The sequence below is a fragment of the Rhinopithecus roxellana genome, chromosome 6 (genome assembly GCF_007565055.1).
Source record: "Rhinopithecus roxellana isolate Shanxi Qingling chromosome 6, ASM756505v1, whole genome shotgun sequence".
Lineage (NCBI taxonomy): Eukaryota > Metazoa > Chordata > Mammalia > Primates > Cercopithecidae > Rhinopithecus > Rhinopithecus roxellana.
Genome location: NC_044554.1, coordinates 132,306,402 through 132,330,184, shown reverse-complemented (window position 1 = coordinate 132,330,184; position 23,783 = coordinate 132,306,402). Strand labels below are relative to the sequence as shown.

General features: G+C 39.1%; 1 protein-coding gene across 1 annotated transcript in view; it reads left to right on the top strand.

Annotated features, from left to right (window-relative positions):
• LOC104655124 (thrombospondin type-1 domain-containing protein 7A) overlaps nucleotides 1–23,783 on the top strand; it is a 126,721-nt gene that overhangs the window by 82,231 nt on the left and 20,707 nt on the right. The window contains exons 13-17 of the mRNA XM_030933397.1: nucleotides 811–926; nucleotides 4,710–4,827; nucleotides 5,074–5,219; nucleotides 5,655–5,829; nucleotides 10,030–10,203. Coding sequence (XP_030789257.1) covers nucleotides 811–926; nucleotides 4,710–4,827; nucleotides 5,074–5,219; nucleotides 5,655–5,829; nucleotides 10,030–10,203 — 729 coding nt within the window. The remainder of the gene's footprint in view (nucleotides 1–810; nucleotides 927–4,709; nucleotides 4,828–5,073; nucleotides 5,220–5,654; nucleotides 5,830–10,029; nucleotides 10,204–23,783) is intronic.

The following is a 23,783-nucleotide window of genomic DNA, read 5'->3' as shown; positions in this document are numbered from 1 at the left end:
TCCCCTAAAACTCATTTAATACTATCAAGGTGCATACGCTAGGAAAGAAAATCTTTTATTTGTTTATATGAATTGGGACAACACCAAAGCTTACTTTGGAATTTTTTCCAAGTAATTTTCACTCTGAAACAAACTCAAGAAACTGTACAGTGACACATAACAGGTCAGATTGGCTTTCTGTTTCTTGTGGTTTTTCTCTTTAGTTTCCTTTGATGATACAAAAAAAATCAAAGTTATCTGGGACATGCTATGTTACCCAGGGAAAAGAGATGAAAGAGGTATTTTGCAAAAGACATAAAATAAGAGAATTAAATAAATATGGCTGAAGTGATTTTATCACTTTAATAAATGTATGCATTTTCATGCATTCTAAATATGGATAAGAAGTAAAATACATTTTATTTGAACATAACTACACAGTTAAAGTACCATCTGTCACAATTACAATTATTTTGCTAAAAGTAATGCTAAGATTTTAAATTATATTTTTATAGGGAAAAAAAGTTTTTAAGTGACATTGATCTGTAGGCCAAAGCCATTTTTACAGTGTCACCAAACGGCTAGCTATCAAGATTTTCAGGTAGACATGTGCCTTTAAGAATAATCCCTGTAGCTATGTGCAACCCCAGCAATTCCATTTGACTCCTGATATGTTCAAAGCTGGGATCCATATGCTCTGCATGGGGGATGATTGATTATGGGGCTTAGGAAGCAGTTGTGAATTAAATATGGGATTCAGGTCATCAGAGTTTCATTTGAAATCTGTTTCATACTTAGCCTTCTGTTCTGATGGGCTTCCCTTTTTTTCAGACTGGAGTACATGTCAGCTGAGTGAGAAGGCAGTTTGTGGAAATGGAATAAAAACAAGGATGTTGGATTGTGTTCGAAGTGATGGCAAGTCAGTTGACCTGAAATATTGTGAAGAGGTAGGTGGATGCTGTGTTGTATCTTCGCGAGTAAATTCTTCCCTAATAATTTCAGTTTCATGCTGAGCCAAGTGACCCGTGCTCCATGCAGCTCATTGCCAGCAGATGTTTTTCTGCACTATCACAGGCTAAGTGTGTTCTTGAAAAGATACAATGTCCAACACTACTGATTCCTACATATAATTTCCTGTATTTTCTTCTCCTTGGAGCCCAAAGGTATGCTAATTAGCCTATTCTGAAAGAAATGCTTGGGGAACAGTAAGTAAGGTGAATAAAAGCAGTAAATTTTAATCAGACTACTTATCTTTTGTAATTTGATATGAATTTTGTGTAGTGCCTGGGACACCTGCCAAGGTCCATCATTTATTCTCTTTGTTGCTAAACACTGATCACATGTGGTTTCATAGCAGATTTTGATTAATATCTGGGATCTAATACCCAGCTGTGACCATCTAAGTACCCAGGTCTGATTAAGAGACAGCCTCCAATTCAAACAAAGAAATGAAGCCAGCCATTACTATCTTCTAGGCACAGAGAATTGTAACTGATAATTATCTAACTGATGAAAGTAATGTCATCATACCTAGATGTGAGCCTCTGAAATGTGAGGAAACATAGTCATTGGCCTTTCTTCATTTTTATGAAGCTACACTTTATGTTGTAATAATTTTATCTAATTTCCATACCCAAAACATGACAAATGTTGACTCTCCATGCATCTGAGGTCCACTGGGTCAAATACTAACCAAGATAAGCAGGAGCCTCAATAGATCTGGAATAGACTAGAAGGGGGTCGTAACCTCATTAGAGTTTAACATACACAGTCACCATGTCTTCTGTCTACACATCCTGCGGTTATTATACCCACAGTAAATTGTTCCAATACCTAGGGGAGAACTCTAAACAGAAATACTTTAATTCATTTGATATATTTATCATACGGACCTAACTTAACCTTCTTATGTCTCTGTTCATGAAAGCAGAGCACCCACATGTGTTGAAAACACAAATTTGTTTTGTTAATAAATGCCTCCTGCTATAACCTTCTAACATAACTTACTGTATTAATTATTTAAATTTGAATAATTGGAAATTTCACACTTGAATCATTTTAGTTTTGTAACCAATAACATTGAAGCAATATAACCATTATAAGAATAATGTCAGTATTGAGCTGGGTGGGGTGGCTCACGCCTCTAATCCCAGAACTTTGGGAGGCTGAGTCGGGCGGATCACCTGAGGTCAGTTCAAGACCAGCCCGACCAACATGGAGAAACCCCATCTCTACTGAAAATACAAAATTAGCTGGGTGTGGTGGCACATGCCTGTAATCCCAGCTACTCGGTAGGCTAAGGCAGGAGAATCGCTTGAACCCAGAAGGCAGAGGGTGCCGTGAGCCAAGATCGCACCATTGCACACCAGCCTGGGCAACAAGAGCAAAACTCCATCTCCAAAAAAAAAAAAAGAGCATCAGTATTAATGAAGATAATAATCATATACTGACTGGAGAGCTTTCTGTGATCTACTTCTAGTTGATTAATATGTCTTTTTGTTTGCAAACATAAATGCACTCCTTGGTCAGTATGAAATATAAAATAAATGAGAGCTTTGCAAAAGCTGAAACCTAAGCATATGTGACCAATTTTAAATGATTTCATATGATTAAAGGACAAAGCTGTAAACTGGATTCTTGATTTCTTACATCAAATATGAGTAAAAACCTGGGAAATAACTAATTTTAATTATATGGGAGTCTAGATAAGTTTAAGCTTAAATGCAAATATTATAATATTTGAATGTTGCATGGCAATTAGGGACTCCTAGTTTTAACATTCTAGCAAACACTGTCTTCAAGGACTTACAATTTGACTGTGCAACCCTGCATTCAGTGCCACAGCAGTAGGTAACACTTGCTGCTTCCCTAACAGCCACAAAGAAAGATGGCATTATTATCCAACAAAGACAAAGATTAGAGTTAAACCTAATAAGCACTTATGTAGTATTTTTATCTTTAGTGTTTTTCAGACATTTTCTCATTGGATACCAAGTAATCAGTTTCTTCTTTCCTATTAGATTTTTGAATAGGTTTCTTTTTAATTTATTTAGACAGATGTTTAGGTAAATGAGAGAGAGAATTAAAAGAGATATATGATCAATGTAAGGAAAAAATTAGTACAGGATTAAAATGTGTAAGTGGTGGATATGTAAGTCAGTAATAATTGAATCCTGTGATTCAAACTTTCCCCATGAAACTATTATTTACTTTAAATGTAACACATTATTACACATTATCATATCACCTCAAGATTCCTATCTCCAACCTCCCATGACTTTTAAGAGGCTTTATGAGGCTTCAGTTGAGTGATGTGGTAAAAGTTTTCATACCAAATACTCAGCTCTGTTAGGTGTTACTGGTGTAGAATATAATGGGAGCGCCTGCAGAGAGATGTATTACACAAAGCTATGATCTGATCCTCTCTCAGTGGATAACTTAGAGCTAAGAGCTATACTTGAAACACAACATAATGTTTCAAAACAAATTTTGCCATTATTTGCTGTATAAATTAGAAAACATTAACTTCTCTTTTCATGCAGAAATAAAAAAGATCTTGGAAATTCTAAGAATTACTAGTTTTAAAAATTTATATTCTCCTAACAAGCTCTTACATTTTTCTATTTCTTTGTCTTTTTTTTTTTTTTTTTTTTTTTTTTTGGAGACAGTCTTGCTCTGTTACCCAGCCTGGAGTGCAATGGCACTATCTCAGCTCACTGCAGCCTCCACATCCTAGGTTCAAGCAAGTCTCCTGCCTCAGCCTCCCAAGTAGCTGGGACTACAGTCATGCACCACCAATCCCAGCAAATTTTTATGTTTTTTTTTTTGGTAGAGGTGAGGTTTCACCATGTTGGCCAGCATGCTCTGAGGTGATCCGCCCACCTCAGTCTCCCAAAGTGCTGGGATGACAGGCGTGAGCCACCGCATCCAGCCAACATTTTCCTATTTCAATGCTACTTTGTACCATAGACATTTTAAATATTGGAATATACAGTAGAAGAATTTGAAACATCATCTTATATTTTTAAGGCAGAATATTTAAATAAGTAATGGAACCCAAATGCCAATAAAATGGCACAACATTATTATCTGATGAGAAGGTTTGACACCAAAGTAACTGAATTATACCACAGTTGAGTTTTAGAAGTGAAAATCTTTGTTTTAAAAAATGCACATAAAATATTAATAATCACAAAACACTTTGGCGACCCATATTTCTTTTTTTAAAAGATAGCTGATATATTATTTCAATACATGATATCATTAGTTTTGACTATCAATTTATGTTTAGAACCTTTTCCTTTTGCTTTTTAGTTTAAGATATGTAAAAATAATATCACTAAGATACAGTTGTAGATCAAAATATTGATGATATTATTAGTTTTTACCTAATGAAAAGTATTTTTGCTTATATTTATTTGCTCCTCATTTTGGGAAATTCAATCAATTTGGAGGTTAAATCTACTTTTTTTCATTGCTTATTGAAAACAAACAATATGTAAGTATAGATTACATGGGCCCCTTCTTTCATCTCGTACCCCTAACTTCCACTCGCCTAGGTCAAACCACTTTATACTTTTAATAGTTTGGATGTTTGTCCTCCAGGTACCATTTTATTCTGTTATGTGGCTTGCTTTTTCTCCCTCCCCCTCTTCTCTCTTCTCACCTCGTTCTCTGGCTTCTTCCCCCAATTGACAATATAACGTCCTGATCTACCTCTGTTCTTCCAGCTTGGCCTGGAGAAGAACTGGCAGATGAACACGTCCTGCATGGTGGAATGCCCTGTGAACTGTCAGCTTTCTGATTGGTCTCCTTGGTCAGAATGCTCTCAAACATGTGGCCTCACAGGTTTGTTTGTACCATAACTCATATTAGGCTAACGGTCAAGGAATATGAAACAAAAAATCCCTCTTGCTTCAACCCATATCAGATAATCTTCAGAAAGGTTGGATTGGTTTTCTTTCCAAAACATCTAAGCCTTACTTGTTCCTGGATCGCCTCAGGAGATACCACTGTGATGCCTTCTCCCAATGACATATATGCTTGCAAAACCATAAAATATATTAAAGTTGCATCACTTTGTATCTCTTAAAGGAAAAATGATCCGAAGACGAACAGTGACACAGCCCTTTCAAGGTGATGGAAGACCATGCCCTTCCCTGATGGACCAGTCCAAACCCTGCCCAGTGAAGCCTTGTTATCAGTGGCAATATGGCCAGTGGTCTCCATGCCAAGTGCAGGTATCAAATCTCAAGAAGTTGTAAGGAATTGTGTACTCTATCTGCAGACTTTATCTGCAGAAAAACAGACAAAAATAATGTGTTAGAAATATTTTTCAGAGCTCACAGATGACAAGCTTCCTAAAATTTTTATGTGCCTTGCCATTTTATAACCATTTAATTAGTTTTGATAACTCCCTGCCCTGTATTTTTTTAAATCATTTGGAGACTGATTCATTTTAATGAAAATTTATTTTCCTGTCTTTAGCTAGAAAACAACTAAATTGTTCAATGTATGCTTTATTGCTAGTGCCCTATAGGGCTTCTTCCTTAGGGTTTCAAATGCTTCTCTAAATGTTCATAAATCAAAGTCAGTGGTGCAGAGATAACTAAGTGATGAGCTCTCGAATGAAGTATTTCTCTTTTTCTAATTAGTTATTTCTTCCGCCATTCCAGGAGGCCCAGTGTGGAGAAGGGACCAGAACAAGGAACGTTTCTTGTGTAGTAAGTGATGGGTCAGCAGATGATTTCAGCAAAGTGGTGGATGAGGAATTCTGTGCTAACATTGAACTCATTATAGATGGTAATAAAAACATGGTTCTGGAGGAAACCTGCACCGAGCCTTGCCCAGGTAACCACGGCAAAAGAGAATTCATATTCTGATTATTTTTTCCTAGGACAAGGGCCATGAAGGGGTTGCATATAAAATATAAGTTACAGGATGTCAACAGTCTTCTTATTCAGTAATATCTATGCCAACAGCTCAACACTATGCCTGTGGGGAACGGGGCGCTGTCTCATTACTGCCAGGTAGGGGTGAAGTCCAGGTCTCCCATGTGGCCTCTCTCAACACCCTCTGGAGTTTTAACATCTGCAAGAGATGGTAATTAAGGCCTTAAGCCCATGCTCCACAGAAAAGGTATGAAATAAAAGTTGAGAAAATAAGGATAAAACATAACCTATTAGGGATTTCCAGAAGAGAATAGGGAAAGAGAGGCCAATGTTTAAACACATAATGGCTAAAAACAGATTAAGTCCTCATAATAACAGCTTACTCTGGGTCCAGGGTGGAATGAACAACAAACTCATACCTAGATAAATGTAGTTAAAACATAAAATATAGAAAAGTAAGTAGTAAAGTCTTCAGTAAGGAAAAAACAGATTATCTACAACTGGAAGACAAAATAGCAGCATGGAGGAAACTGTTGAAAGATATTTTTCAGATTCAATGTTAGACACAATGGGTGCCTGCAGTAAATGTAGAAAGAAAATTTTGTATTTCAAATAGTATGGAAAAAATGGCAGGCAGTGATAAGCTAATATTTATGAATTTGGGCTTGATGCAGAGAATTGTAGAGGAAATTTAATGCCAAAATATGCCAGAAAACCCATCCTTAAAAAAGATATAGATGGGGCAACAATTTATTAGTGGACTGGAAATGAACAGATAGAAAATGAATTACCTGTATTTTATCCCCAGGTGGAAAATTTGTATTCTCCCAATTTGCTTACAATTATCATTTAAAAATTGTATCTCTTTTACAATATTTTGTTTTGAATCTGACCTCAAAATGTTAAAAATTAAGGATTTGGCAAAAATAATGGGGCATAAAATACATTTTCTATATAAAATGATGTGATTTAAGAAAATTGTAAAAGTAGATAACATATATTAACAAAACTTTGTAAATGGGATTGAGTCCTTAAAACCTGGAAAAACTGACATGTTTTAGCTATTTATTCACTCATCGAGTTACTTATTCCTTTGTAAAAAAAAAAAAAAAAATCGTTTGAGATGATAAAAATGATAGGGTATAGTTTAAGATGAACTGAATGAAATTAAACAGTAAGTAAAATAACCCTGATCGGGGTTATTTTGAGGACAAACCCCCTAGACTCTGAGAATATCCAACTCTTGTATTGATCTTTGCACACATGGATATTTTCATCTACTTCAGGTCAAGAACTGAACTATTTTTAAAAACCAAAAATCTGAATAGCAGCTGTTTCTCAATAAGTGTAAAGGTTCAGCTATGCAAGGTGAGTAAGTTCTAGAGATCCGTTGTAAGACATAGTGCCTGTAGTTAACAATACTGTATTGTATACCTAAAAATGTGTTAAGTGGGTAGATCTCATGTTACATGGTCTTATCACAAAAAAAAAAAAAGAATAAAATAAAACTTAAAGTAACAGAAAATCTGACTTTCTAAAGCCGGGCAAAGTGTTGCTATTCAGACATTCCTACACCTGCCAACAACCTTTTGCTGATCCAGCAATTCCCCTCTTTCATTTCCTGCTGCTGAAACTAGTCTGATACCATTTAAGATCTCACACACAATTCAATTTAATATAATCATTTCACTTCACTGTAGACCCAGCCTGAGGCTATGGCAGCAGGTGACAGCTCCAGGCAGGGTCAAGGACATTCACACCATTGAGCAGAACACGCATCCTTGTCAGACAGTGGCGCATGCCTTACTATGGATACTCCCCACGTGATTTCATTATATACTTCCTGCAGCACACTCGCTCACTCATTTGACTGTTAATTACAGGTCAGGCCCTGGACTTGAGGCGGGAGATACAGTGAAGACCAACAGACCCTGTCCTTGTACAGCTTACTTTCTAATGGAAGGGAACAATTGCTAATCTAATAGTGACGTAAATAAACATAAGATTATAATCTGTGGTAAATGATGTGAAGGAAAATTACAGGATCCCATGATAACATAGAACGGAGCAAACACATTGTTTTAATTAAAGTAATTGCAAATCTAGGAGGCTGCTCTTCTAAATTACAATCTATTCATTTCAGTTCCTCTCTTGCTAGTTTTCTCTAATGATGGGTTTTGAAAGCTAGCAATATGTGAACTAATAAGCTTTAAAGAGTAGAACACTGAATTAGGAAATACATTTCATGTGTTTAATTGTCATATCTTTGGCAGGCATAGGGTAATTTTATTGTTATTACAATGGTTTACATGGTCAAAATAGAAAAGTATGTTTAGAACAAGGGAGTATCTCACTCTCATTTGCTGTTACTACATCTTTAAAGCCTGACATGCATTACTTAGGGGTGATAATTACATAACTCACAAACTATCATTAAAAGATTTATTACATTTTGTTGCAAAATAAATGATGCTAAATGTGGATTGCCACAAAGATGAAGCCTATTGGTAAAAGGTATGTTTCTTTTCCATGTAATTTTCAATCACCGAGGTGAAATTTTATTACATTCATATTGACAGGAATTTTTTGAACTTTAGCAGTTTTCCTACATAATTAAAAACTGAGTAACCACAAAGTGGCGTTTCCTAGGAAATAAAAGTGTTTCTAAAACTTTTTCAGACTACTTAGAAATTCTTTCTAGTTTCTTTTTCTTTTGCATTTCCAAAATTTACTAGAACTTTCTGTACTTCAGGAGTACCAATTACATTCTTTAATAAAGGCCTACAAAAATCACTCCATTTTACTATTATGTATATATGTTAGTCAATAATTCATGTCTTACCAGGACTTCTTAGGCATGACACAAGAAGTTTTTCCATTAATCAGATCTCCAGGCAACTTTATGCTAATACCAGTCACCTTCAGCATAATATAAGGCAATATGAATTATTCATATGACCTGGCTAGAATAAATAAGTGATAAGAAACCTTTGTGAATTTGTGTCTATCATAATTGACTGTGTACTCTGAAGAGTATCACTAAGCAGTCACTCTGAAGAATGGATGGGTTAATGGAAAGGGTGTATTTCATAAAATCTTTTCTGTTCTTAAAATGGCTAAAGATTTTGAAAGCATGGACGCACTATGGCCCAGCAGTTGCACTCCGAGGTACATACCCAACAGAAATGCATATATAAGTTCATCAGAAGACTTGTACTGAAATGTTTGTAATAACATGATAGGAAAAATGTACAACTCCCCACATGCCCATCAATAGTAGAATGGATATCTAAATTGTGATATATTCACATGATGGAAAGTAGTAAGAATGAAGAAATTAGAGCTTCATAAATGTATGATGGATCTCACAAACATAAATGAGAGAGAAAGGAGCCAGACACAAAAAAAGTACATATGGTATGATTTCATATACTACACAAGGGAGGGTTTTGAGATCCTGGGAATGTTTTGTTCTTTGATTTGGGTGTTGATCACATGGTTAGATAATCAGATTGCCAGACTTCAGCTATCTGTGCATCTGTGATATGTGATCATTTTACATGTTTGTTGTCCTTCAGTAAAGTATTTTAAAGAGAAGTTGATTGAAGATGTAGATCAGAGGAAATAGTGAGCATTATTTCCAATACTGCGACTGCTCCATTGCCTCTCTCACCTCCACTATTCTGGGAAGAAATAAGAATGAAACATAAAACCAGCTTTGTGAGCCTTGGACTTCAAACTTTTTGAAAATTGTGAATACCTAGAAGACAAAGTCTGTTTATATTTAGGCTCTCTTTGAGTGCACCTCCTGTGTAATAAACCACTTTACTATGATAATGACAAGAGTGGTGGTAGGTTTTGATCAAATATTTTTTGTATCCTCAGAAGAGATGAATTATAGTGGATGAGCTCCTGTCAGCCACAGTTTACCTTTGATATCAACACATAGACCAGTAATAGCCATACAGAAAATAACAATACATATACAAAGTTATACAATTACAAATTTACAAATATTAAATGCCTATTTAAATCTTATAAATATTATGTATGGCTGGGATACCTAAAAACATTGCCCACTGGGGTTGGAATTAAAATGATTATCGGGCTGGCTTTTCTCTGTGGATATGGGTGTAAATTACAAACCTGTGTTTTACAGGTGACTGTTATTTGAAGGACTGGTCTTCCTGGAGCCTGTGTCAGCTGACCTGTGTGAATGGTGAGGATCTAGGCTTTGGTGGAATACAGGTCCGATCCAGAGCAGTGATTATACAAGAACTAGAGAATCAGCATCTGTGCCCAGAGCAGATGTTAGAAACAAAATCATGTGATGGTGAGTGCTACCATTCATATACTCTATCTTAAGCAAAGCATAAGATTTTTAAAAAGTCTGTTAAAAATAAATTTGGCTTGCAGTGAGCTGAGATCCGGCCACTGCACTCCAGCCCGTGCAACAGAGCGAGACTCCATCTCAAAAAAACAAAAAATAAAAATAAATAAATAAATAAATAAATACATAAATAAATAAATAAATAAATAAATAAATTTGACCAGGTGCAGTGGCTCATGCCTATAATCCCAACACTTTGGGAGACCAAGGCAGGCGGATCACCAGAGGCCAGGAATTGTGAGACCAGCCTGGCCAACGTGGCCAAACCCCAACTCTACCAAAAAAAAAAAAAAATTAGCAAGGCATGGTGTCAGGCTCCTGTAATCCCAGCTACTCAGGAGGCTGAGGCAGGAGAATCACTTGATCCCAGGACGCAGAGGCTGCAGTGAGCCAAGATTGTGCCATTGCACCCCAGCAAGGGCAACAAGAGCGAAATTCCGCCTCAAAAATAAACAAATAATTTAAAAATTTACTAAGATGTCACTTAAGGCTGAGGACTAAAGTAAGGGGAAGATTCTGAATTCTAAAGATTGGGAAGATGGAAAATCCTGCCACCGTTCATAAATAAGATGTGAGTTTTACAAAAACGTTTCCCAGTTTTATGAGCTCAAGAAGGCTGAGATAATTAGGAGCACATTATTTTTACACTTATAACAATTATAGTCAGGTAGGAGTCTAACAATATCTTCAATTTATTTAAATCAAATGACAGTATTAAATTAAAATGACAAGTTCACAGTAAGGTGAGAGATTTTACTATGTTTTTTCAAATGGATAAATCAAATTATTGGTAAAAATTGAGTTTACTCTAAATATTACTTAAAACATATATAAACATCTATGTTTATATGTCTGTGTGAATGTATGCACACATAGAATCATTCACTCAGTGTAAGCAATACATGACATCTTCAAGAATCACAGCATTAAACGTCATAGTTTGGGAAACAACATGCTAAGACTCAAGGAAAACAAAAGAAATGCTATCTGGTAGAGTGTGTGAGGCTCAACAAACAACTCTTAATTCTGCTTATGTTCTGAAATAAGTAATATGACATAGCAGCAAGCAGGAGACAAAATATCACCTTTCTTACCGAAAAGTTGGACACAAAAGCTTAAAGTGTTGGAAAAGAATACTTGCAGTAAAAACCAAATGGGCTAGATGACTTAGCCCAAGAATTAGATAGAATTACCTGCTCTGTCAATTTAATCTTCCTAAATTTATCAACTAGGTAAAACATTCCATATGCTAGGACAGGATAAGTAAAGAATAAAGAAAGGTCCAAAGTTACAATGAATAAAATAATTCCCAAGGCAAGAAAGAAAAGTATTCACTCCCAATGACAAGGAAATAAAATTAGGAATCAATAAAACAATGACAAATCTCCACACGCACACTTTAGAAGGGTAAAAACCATACTTCTAAAGCATCATATAGCAAATGTTATATGGGATGCAGCAAAGAAGTACCCAGAGGAGACCCTGAAGCTTTGAACGCTTCTATAGATGGGAGAAAAGTTAAAAATGAACTAAGCATTCAACTGAGTAAATTTTTAAGAAAAGTAAAAAGGAAATGGAATGCAAGCAACATGGATGAGTATAAATTCAATGAGATTGAAAATAAATAATCAACAAAACCAATAGATTGTTTTTAGAGCAAACTGACAAAATAGACCAGTTCATGGTAAAATCAGCGAAGAAGAATAAAAAGCAAAGTCATCATTACTATAAATAGAATAAAGTTTGGAAAATAGAATATGATTCTGTGAATAGTTTTTTCTAACAAAAGAAAAAATGTTAATGAAGATAATTTACAAGGTTATTATATTTTATCAAGAGTAACGAAAAACCTACACCATAGATTATGTAACTATTTTCAAACCTGTGAAATACATACTCACACATGCACACAAACTAAAACTTAAATGGCTTTAATTATGAGTTTTCTCAAAATTTAAAGAAATGGACAACTCCTTGTTGAGATTTGATCAGTCTGGTGGGAAAAATATTAGTTACGATAGCCACAAAACCCTTTTGGAAGGCCTGAGGGTTTTCACATGACTTGGGTAATAGACCTGGCAGAAGACGGTCTGGTCCCATTAACTTTAGTTAAATAGAGTAGAGTAGTAAACAACCGGATGTGAGGAAGTTACCTAGTTAGCTTGTTTACCCATATGGTCTCAACCTTTGATGTGTGCTTTTTACTCCAGACGTCCACAATGACAATTACCCTCTAATGGCGTTGACTCAAGCTTTTGTTAATAAATGTGAGCCTCCCTCCTAATCAGGGCTGGCCACAGTGACAAACCTCTCTTGGTGTGTAGATGGTCAGACACTCAGCAGGACTGGCAAAAGATAATATCTGTGTGTCAGTGTACATTTTATTCATCCATCGCTGGGGTCAGGGTCTGCAGGCAGACACCCACAGCTAATGCCCTCTTGTGAGGAGCAATACCTCAACTCCTATTTATGTGAAATCTTTTTTTGATAAGAACATGTTCTTTTTTTTATTTGAATATTTTTTTAATTATACTTTAAGTTCTCCGGTACATGTGCAGACCATGCAGATTTGTTACATAGGTATACACATGCCATGGTGATTTGCTGCACCCATCAATCCATCATCTACTTTAGGTATTTATCCTAATGCTATCGCTCCCCTAACCCCTACCCCTCAACAGGCCCCAGTGTGTGATGTTTCCCTCCCTGTGTCCATGTGTTCTGATTGTTCAACTCCCAATTATGAATGAGAACATTCAGTGTTTAGTTCTCTGTTTCTGTGTTAGTTTGCTGAGAATGATAGTTTCTGGGTTCATCCATGTCCCTGCAAAGGACATGAACTCATCCTTTTTTATGGCTGCATAGTGTTCCATGGTGTATATGTGCCACATTTTCTTCATCCGGTCTATCATTGATGAGCATTTGGGTTGGTTCCAAGTCTTTGCTACTATGAACAGTGCTGCAATAAATATAAGTGTGCATGTGTCTTTATAACAGAATGATTTATAATCCTTTGGGTATATACCCAGTAATGGGATTGCTGGGTCCAATGGTATTTCTGGTTCTAGATCCTTGAGGAATCACCACACTGTCTTCCACAATGGTTGAACTAATTTACAGTCCCACCAACAGTGTAAAAGTGTTCCTATTTCTCCACATCCTCTCCAGCATCTGTTGTTTCCTGACTTTTTAATGATTGCCATTCTAACTGGTGTGAGATGGTATCTCATTGTGGTTTTGATTTACATTTCTCTAATGACCAGTGATGATGAGCTTTTTTTCATATGTTTGTTGGCCGCATAATGTCTTCTTTTGGGAAGTGTCTGTTCATATCCTTCACCCACTTTTTCATGGGGTTGTTGTTTTCTTGTAAATTTGTTTGTTTTCTGTAGATTCTGGATATTAGCCCTTTGTCAGATGGATAGATTTCAAAATTTTTCTCTCGTTCTGTAGGTTGCCTGTTCACTCTGATGATAGTTTCTTTTGTTGTGCAGAAGCTCTTTAGTTTAATTAGATCCCATTTGTCAATTTTGGCTTTTGTTGCCATTGCTTTTGGTGTTTTAGTCATGATGTCTTTGCCCATGCCTGTGTCCTGAATGGTATTGCCTAGGTTTTCTTCTAGGGTTTTTGTGGTTTTAGGTCTGAGGTTTAAGTCTTTAATCCATCTTAATTTTTGTATAAGGTGTAAGGAAGGGGTCCAGTTTCAGTTTTCTGCATATGGCTAGCCAGTTTTCCCAACACCATTTATTAAGTAGGGAATCCTTTCCTCATTGTTTTTATCAGGCTTATCAAAGATAAGATGGTTATAGATGCATGGTGTTATTTTTGAGGCCTCAGTTGTGTTCCATTAGTCTATATATCTGTTTTGGTACCAGTACCATGCTGTTTTGGTTACTGTAGCCCTGTGGCTGTGGGTTTGACATAAATAGCTCTTATTGTTTTGAGATACGTTCCATCAATACCTAGTTTATTGAGAGTTTTTAGCATGAAGGGGTGTTGAATTTTGTCGAAGGCGTTTTCTGCATCTATTGAGATAATCATGTGGTTTTTGTCATTGGTTCTATTTACGTGATGAATTACGTTTATTGATTTGCATATGTTGAACCCGACTTGTATCCCAGGGATGAAGCCAACTTGATCTTGGTGGATTAGCTTTTTGATGTGCTGCTGGATTTGGTGTGCCAGTATGTTATTGAGGATTTTCGCATCAATGTTCATCAGGGATATGGGCCTGAAATTTGTTTTTCTTTGTTGTGTCTCTGCCAGGTTTTGGTATCAGGATGATGCTGGCCTCATAAAATGAGTTAGGGAGGAGTCCCTCTTTTTATATTGTTTGGAATAGTTTCAGAAGGAATGGTACCAGCTCCTCTTTGTACCTCTGGTAGAATTCGACTGTGGATGTCTGGTCCTGGGCTTTTTTTAGTTGTTAGGCTATTAATTACTGTCTCAATTTCAGAACTTGCTATTGGTCTATTTAGGGATTTGACTTCTTTCTGGTTAAGTCTTGGGAAGGGGGTACGTTTCCAGGAATTTCTCTGTTTCTTCCAAATTTTCTAGCTTATTTGTGTAGAGGTGTTTATAGTGTTCTCTGATGGTGGTTTATATTTCTATAGGATTCGTGGTGATATCCTTTCTCATTTTTTATTGCATCTATTTGATTCTTCTCTCTTTTCTTCTTTCTTAGTCTGGCTAGCCATCTATCTATTTTGTTGATCTTTTCAAAAACCCAGCTCCTGGATTGACTTTTTAAAGATTTTTTTGTCTCTCTGTCTCCTTCAGCTCTGCTCTTAGTTATTTCTCGACTTCTGCTAGCTTTTGAATTTGTTTACTGTTGCTTCTCTAGTTCTTTTAATTGTGATGTTAAGATATCAGTTTTAAATCTTTCCTGCTTTCTCCTGTGAGCATTTACTGCTGTAAATTTCCTTCTAAACACAGCTTTAGCTGTGTGCCAGAGATTCTGGTACATTGTGTCTTTGAACTCATTGGTTTCAAATAACTTACTTACTTATTTCTGCCTTAATTTTGTTATTTACCCAGTAGTCATTCAGGAGCATGTTGTCAGTTTCCATGTAGTTGAGCGGTTTTGAGTGACTTTCTTAATCCTGAGTGCTACTTTAATTGCACTGTGTCTGAGAGACTGTTATGATTTCCATTCTTTTACATTTGCTAAGGAGTGTTTTACTTCCAACTGTGTGGTCAATTTTAGAAAAAATTCAATGTGATGCTGAGAAGAATGTATATTCTGGGCTGGGCATGGTGACTCATGCCTGTAATCCCAGCACTTTGGGAGGCCAAGGCAGGCGGATTATAAGGTCAGTAGTTCAAGAACAGCCTGGCCAATGAAGTGAAACGCCATCTCTACCAAAAATACAATAATAGCTGGGCGTGGTGCCAGGTACCTGTAGTCCCAGCTACTCAGGAGGCTGAGGCAGGATAATCACTTGAACCCGGGAGGTCCAGGTTCCAGTGAGCTGAGATAGTGCCACTGCAGTCCAGCCTGGGCGACAAAGCGAGATTCCATCTCCAAAAAAAAAAAAAAAAAATGCATATTCTGTTGATTTGGGGTGAAGAGTTTTGTAGAAGTCTATTAGGTCTCCTTGGTCCACAGCTTAGTTCAAGTCCTGAATATCCTTATTAATTTTCTGTCTCATGTATTTGTCTAATATTGACAATGGGGTATTAAAGTCTCCCACTATTATTGTGTGGGAGTCTAACTCTCTCTGTAGGTGTCTAAGAACTTACTTTATGAATCTGGGTGCTCCTGTATTGGGAGCATCTATATTTAGGATAGTTAGCTCTTCTTGTTACATTGATCCCTTTACCATTACGTAATGCCCTTCTTTGTCTCTTTTGATCTTTGTTGGTTTAAAGTCTGTTTTATCAGAGACTAGGATTCTAACCCCTGCCTTTTTTTTTTTTTTTTTTTTTTTTTTTTGCTTTCCATTTGCTTGGTAAATATTCCTCCATTCTTTTATTGTAAGCCTATCTGTGTCTTTGCACGTGAGATGGGTCACCTGAATACAGCACACCAATGGGTCTTGACTATCCAATTTGCCAGTCTGTCTTTTTTTTTTTTTTTTTTTTTGAGACGGAGTCTCGCTCTGTCGCCCAGGCTGGAGTGCAGTGGCCGGATCTCAGCTCACTGCAAGCTCCGCCTCCCGGGTTTACGCCATTCTCCTGCCTCAGCCTCCCAAGTAGCTGGGACTACAGGCACCCGCCAACTCGCCCGGCTAGTTTTTTGTATTTTTTAGTAGAGACGGGGTTTCGCCGTGTTAGCCAGGATGGTCTCGATCTCCTGACCTCGCGATCCACCCGTCTCGGCCTCCCAAAGTGCTGGGATTACAGGCTTGAGCCACCGCGCCCGGCCCAGTCTGTCTTTTAATTGGGGCATTTAGCTCATTTCCATTTAAAGTTAATACTGTTATGTGTGAATTCGATCCTGTCATTATGATCCTACCTGGTTAGTTTCTCCGTTAGTTGATGCAGTTTCTTCATAGAGTCGATTGTCTTTACAATTTGGTATGTATTTGTGCTGGGTCTATCCCACAGACCCTGGCCAACTGATGAATGAAATGAGTACTCAGACACAGGTATGCAGTGCAAGGGCAGCTAGGGGTCTGCCTGGCTCTAGTGGTCAAAGTGCACCCAGAGAAGCTGGAGCTGCATGCTTTCATTCACTGTAGGCACAATGCCAAAAGCCTGGAGCAAACACAATCTGTGAGAAATTAACATTTATTGTTCCCCTTTCAAGGAACATCATGTGTGTGGATGATCAAAGATCAGTTCCTGGTCAACACAAGTAAACAAGCTGTTCAAGATATTTCCCTACATTCCCTTGTACGTACTCCTTGCTGTCTGCCTCAGGGTCAGAGAACAGCTGCCTTTGGCTATTCTCCCCTGAATCTAGGCAGAGCCTTTGGACCTTTCAGAAGGCATGCTGCCTTCCCTATAGTTTTTCCCACCACTCTGACCGATATCCTCCTTCTCCCCCTTTTCTGTTTTTTGCATCAGGTTTTCTTGATTCAAGAGTACAGCTATGTGCAGTGACAGACTTGACAGTGCAGCAGTTACAGCTTGTGTTCCACTGTTGCATCCTAGAATTAGTAAATAACATAAGACACACATGAGTAGAATCAGTAATATTCTTTTCCAAACAAAGAGTGACCACCAGGAGTGGGAGTCTCTCCAGGAGAGGTGTTTTTGCACATTGTTCTATAGGGCTGTTACTGAGGAACCCCACAAGGGATATGTTAATCCCTCATAGCCAAGCAGTCACATCGTTAGAAGCTGGGAAGAAGATGTCTACCCAAGTAACAGGGCAGAAGAAAGGCAGATCTAGAAGATGGGCCTAATAGAGTATAGCAGGTACAGGTTGCAGATAGAGTGAGAAAATAAGGAAAATCAATACTCTACAAGAGTTGCAATGTACAACAGAGAGCATAGCAAGGAACAGATTATCTGGAGTGAACAGTGTTTGTGTCCAGAGCAGGATTCGCTCAGTCTCCTGAGTTTTCTTCTTGAGCATAATGTCCAAGGCCTGTGTTGTCCAAGGAAGCTGCATCATCCAGGGCTGCAGGTTCTACAGGGTCATTTCCTTTATTTTTGGTACCAGGTTGGTCCCAGTCACCCCATGGTATGGTTTGATGCATTGTGCTGGAATCCAAAGAGGACCTGAGGAGTTGTGAACACAAGTATATCTTCTTCCCCACATTAACAAATCATTTGGACCACACCATAGATTACGATTTACATCTTTCCATAAAACTAATTATATCTTGAGTGATTTTTGCAAAGTGCTTCTCTATAGCTGATTGAAATTTATCATCTAAATTGAAGAAATTAAGGGTAAATAAGGCTTGTGTCAATAGCGTTGCAGGGTCCTTACTCATATTCGCCCTTTTTTTTCTGAGCATGTTTTTAAGGATGGAATGGGCATGTTCTACTATGACCTGTCCTTGGGGGTTATATTGTGTCTGGAATTGATTCCTTCCAGTGAGTTCTTGGTCTCACTGACTTCAAGAACGAAGCTGCAGACCGTCAAGTTGAATGTTACAGTTCTTAAAGATGGTGAGTCCGGAGTTTGTTCCTTCAGATGTGTCCGTAGTTTCTTCCTTCTGGTGGGTTCGTGGTCTCACTGGCTTCAGGAGTGACGCTGCAGACCTTCACAGTGAGTGTTACAGCTCTTAAAGGTGGCACATCAGAGTTGTTCATCCCTCCCTGTGGGTTTGTGGTTTCGCTGGCTTCAGGAGTGAAGCTGCAGACCTTAACAGTGAGTATTACAGCTCATAAAGGTAGTGCGGACCCAAAAAGTGAGCAGCAGCAAGATTTATTGCAAAGAGCAAAAGACAAAGCTTCCACAGCATGGAAAGAGACCCGAGCAGGTTGCCGCTGCTGGCTCAGTGGCCAGCTTTTTTCCCTTATTTGGCCCCACCCACATTCTGCTGATTGGTCCATTTTTACAGAGCACTGATTGGTGCATTTACAAACCTTTAGCTAGACACAGAGTGCTGATTGGTGCATTTATAATCCTTTAGCTACACAGAAAAGTTCTCCAAGTCCCCACCCAATCCAGAAGCCCAGCCAGCTTCACCTCTTAATCCCCCCTCTAAATAGGACACCCCAACTGCTATTGGGAATTTGGCCGATGACCGCTCTAGCTACTTCTTGCTGGATAGGGGCAAAGAAGGGGTCCTGCAGTTGTAGTGTCCTCCAGAGGAGAAGGCCAGTGGAAAGGCCAGTGGGTCGGTCCAGGGGTCCTCAATAGAAGTTGTTATTGAACTCATTTGGGGTTCCAGTTGTAAGACCATCTGTAGCTTGATGGCCTAGATTCTAGAGGAAACAAATTTGACAAGGTTAAAAATACAGGGCCCAAAGGCAAGTAACAGCAAGGCGGCTGCCACGGGACCTAGAAAGGGGAGGAGCCATGTTGCCGAACTCCAGAGGTTGGTATAAGAGTTTGAAAGTCATTGTCTGATTTCAGAAGCCTTTTCCCGTAAATGCCAGACGGCATCTTGTACTATCCCTTACTCGTTAGTGTAAAAACAACACTCTTCCCCTAGGAAGGTGCAGATTCCTCCTTTCTCAGCAGTGAGGAGGTCTGGCCTCAGCAGTTTTGGAGAGTCACTGCTGCCATAGAGTCTATTTGGGATTGTAGAGTAAGGATAGATTTCATTATTTCTTGCAAACTGTCTGAGAAATCCTTTGAGAGTGTCTGGTAGGTAGTAAATAATGAAGTAGATAAACCTCCTCTTCCTGTTTCTGTAGCAGTTGCCATTCCTAACACTGTAAGTAGGGGTATTAGTTGTATGGCCCTGTGCTGACAGACTTGAGCTTTGAGGGGTACAGATAGGATCTGATTTCCATTAGATTAGAAGTTAGGATAATATATGTTACCCTGTTAACTTTCAGCAAACTTTACTTTTGTTGAAAACCTTTTAAGTTTGAGATTTCAATTATTATTCTTTGCTATTAATAAGACCTTGTTCAGTCCATATTAACTTAGAATTGGTATAGATGGCTCCTTCCTGATTCTGTAAGTACTTTAAGGTTTGACTGAGTGCAAACAGCTGGCATGTTTGAGCAGACCAATTATTAAGCAATTTTAATACCCATTGTGTCTTTTTTCCCTTAATCGCCCAGGAGGAACCATCTATCATCCTGTCCTGAAGGGAGTTCCTCCTAGGTCTGGTCGGACCTTTGTATGGTAAATAGTTAAGATTTAGATCCCCTGTTGGGTTAAGGATTTTTGATAGGAAAGCTATGGGTTGTCAGTGGCCTCAGTGCTTTCAGACTATGCCCTTATTTACACTGACAAGGCGGTATTGGAGTGTTACAGGGTTGCAGAAAAGACCTTCAATTATCAATTACAGGTTTTAAAGTTACCTTGGCTTTCAAAGGAATAGGGTACACTGTTTTTTCTTTACTACTTCCATTTCTCTTTCTTTCTCTTTGTCTCTCTTTTCTGACTCCCTCTTTGTCTCTCTGTCTCTTCTTTCTCCTTTCTGCTGGTCTTTCCCTGCCTCTGCCACCTGCTTATGCTGCTGTCCTCCCCTCTTCCTTCCCTGTTTGATGGTTTTGGCAGTGTAAGACTGCCACCTCCTTGGGTTTTTGTACTGCCTGCAATAACTCCATGATTTCCTTGTGACATTTAGTGGGGGTTCCCCTAGAGGTTAGGAACTCCCTTTCCTTCCGTATTGCAACATGGGCATGTAGGACTAAATAAGCATACTTGCTATCTGTATACACAGTTATTCTTTTTCCCTTTCCCAGTTCTAAGGCTTAGGCAAGTGCCACTAGTTCTGCTAACTGGGCACTGGTCCCTGGGGGAAGAGGCTTACTTTCGAGTGTGGTTACTATGGCATAATCTGCCCTTCATATCCCATTCTCCACAAATGAAATTCCATCGGTACATAGGTTAAGGTCAGGATTAGCTAGAAGGGGGCTTCTAAGAGATCATCTCGGGCAGCTTAAGTCTGGACTATAATTTGTTGGTATTCATGCTCAATTGGTTCCCCATCCTCTGGGATAAAAGGGGCAGGGTTTAGGCCCACACACATACATATTTGAAGCAGTGGTCCCTCATGGAGTAGTGCCTGGTATCTAAGTAGGTGGTTGTCCGATAGCCATAAACTTCCTTTGGTACCTAGTATGCCATTTACATCATGAGTAGTCCTGACAGTGACATCCTTTCCTTGTATTATTTTGATAGCCTCTGACACTAAGACAGCCACAACCACAACCACCCTTAAACAGCAAGGTCAGGCTTTTGCCACTACATCAATTTCCTTACTTAGGTATGCCACTGGTTGTGGGGTTGTCCCACGAGTCTGAGTAAGGACTCCAGGAGCTATCCCTGCTCTCTCTGTGATGTATAAAGAGAAGTTTTGTCCTGTGGGAAGGCTTAAAGCTGGTGCTCGTACTAGGGCCTGCTTTAAGGTTTTGAAGGCTGTTTCTACCCCTGGTTCCCATTCTACTAGATGAATATTTGCCCTCTGGGTCTCCTTGATTAGAGTAGAGGGGCCTGGCTATCTCCCTGTATCCAGGGATCCACAGTTTGCAAAAGCCGGTGATTCCAAGGAACCCCCACAACTGTTTTAATGTCTTAGGATGAGGATAACCCAGTATAGGCTGTATTCATTCCTTGCTGAGGGCCCTGGTTCCTCTAAGATTAGGCCTAGATATTTGACCTGCAAAGCTGGGCCTTTGACCTAGATGCCTTGTACCTTTGATTAGTTAGAAAGTTCAAGAGACCTAGAGTAGCCTGTTGGCATGAGGCTTCCCAACTGGTAGCCAAAAGTAAATCATCCACATATTCAAGGATCAGAGTGTCTGGACTTGAGAACTGGCCTAGATCTTGGGCCAGTGCCTGACCAAACAGGTGAGGACTATTCCTAAACCCTTGGGGTAAGACCGTCCATGTAAGTTGGGACATGTGGTCTGTGGGATCCTCAAAGGCAAAGAGAAACTGGGAATCAGAGTGCAGGGGAGTACAGAAGATGGTATCCTTGAGGTCCAGAACAGTGAACCATTCTGCTTCCTATGGTATTTGAGAGAGCAGGGTATAGGGGTTGGGTACAACTGAATATAGAGGAATTACTGCCTCATTGATGAGTTTAAGATCTTGCGCTAGTCTCCACTGACTTGTTTTTGTACTCCTAGAATTGGAGTGTTGCAGGGACTACTGCATCTCCTTCCTAAGCCTTGAGCTTTTAAACGTTTAACAATATCCCGTAATCCCTTATGAGCTTCAGGCCTTAAGGGATATTGCCTTTGATAAGGAAAAGTGGTGGGGTCTTTTAGCCTGATTTGGACTGGGCAGGCATTTTCTTCCCTTCCAAGTTGTCCTTCCAATGCCTAGACTTCAGGGTTGATTCCCTCCTCAAGTAGGGGACAACAAATGGGTAACTTGTTCCCCATATTCATATAGATAATAGCTCCAGCTTTGGCTAATATATCCTTAATAAGGGTGTGGGACTTTCAGGCATAACAAGAAAGGCATGTGAAAAGAGCAAAGTCTCCCAATTACAACTGAGGAGGTGGGAGAAATACCTGGTTACAGGCTGTCCCATGATTCCTCAGATAGTAACGGATCTTGAGGACAGTCATACAGGACAGGAGCGTAACACTGAGAAGGCCATGCCAGTGGCCAGGAGGAAGTCGATTTCCTGGCCCTCAATGGTTGAACGTACCCAGGGCTCAGTGAGGGTGATGACATGAGCTGGCGCTTGCCTCAGTCCTATTGTTGGATCATCTGGTTGGGGGCTTCTGGCCCAGAGAACCATTGCACTCTTGGTTAATATGCCTTCCAAGTGATTGCCTCAGCATAGCAGACATGGACGAGGGGGTGGCTTGTTTCTTGTTGGAGAATCTTTTTTAAAGTGTCCTTGTAAACCACACTGATAAAAAGCCCTGCCGGGTGACTGACCTGCTCCATTTTCTGTCCTCTCTGAACCATCAAGGTTTGTTTGTCTGAGGGCCATGACTAAGGCTGCAGCCTTTCTCTGATCTCACTTTTCCTTTTGGTCCCTATTATAGAACACTGAAGTTGCCAGGTTTACCAATGCCTCCAGATTTTGTTCAGGGACCAGGGCTTTCTTTTGGAGCTTTCTCCTGATATCTGTGGCTGATTGATTGGGTAGTAAACTTTTATCTTTTAGAATCAATTGACCCTCTAGTGAGTCAGGTGACCAGGAAGTGTATTTTCTTAAGGCCTCTCATAGCTGCTCAAGGAAGGCAGAAGGATTTTCTTTCTTTGCCTGAGTTATGGTAGACATTATTGAATAATTCATGGGCTCTTTCCTAATTCTCCTTAGTCCTTCTAGAACACAAGTCAACAGATGTTTATGACTCCAGTCCCCATGATCTGAGTCGAGGTCCCAGAGGGGATCCATACAGGGGACAGCTTGCTGTAGAGAATTTGTCCCTTTCTTCAGCTGTCATTCTATCTTCAAACTCAGACTGCAGCTAAACCTGCATTCTTTTCATTAAAAGCCAGGGTTTGATCTAACAATAGCCTGACATCTCTCCAAGTGAGATTGAAGGTTTGCCCTAGACCCTGTAGGACATCTATGTACCTATCAGAATTATCTGAAAACTTCCCCAGGTCTGCTTTGATCTACTTTAAATCAGAGAGGGAGAAGAGGACATGTCCCAGGGTTGGGCCAAATTCCCCTCCCTCTACAATTCCCCTCCCTCTACAGCTCAAAGGGGACATAACTGATAGCCCTGGGGTTTTTGTGGTCCTTTGGAGATTTCTTTCCTTATTTCTTTCTGGGCAGGGGAGATTAGAGGAGGCTTATCATTATATAGGAAGGGGAGCTATAGGGAGGCTAGGATATGGGGGTAAGCTGAAAGGCCCTCCTGTGGGATGTAAATTATAAGCTTTGCATAGTTGTGTGTTCTTCAATGAATAGAAAACTTGAACATAAGGTATTTTACTCCATTTGCCTTCCCTCTTACAGAAAAGGTCAAGCTGCAGGATAGTATTGTAATTTGTACTTCCTTCAGGTGGCCATTTTCCCCAT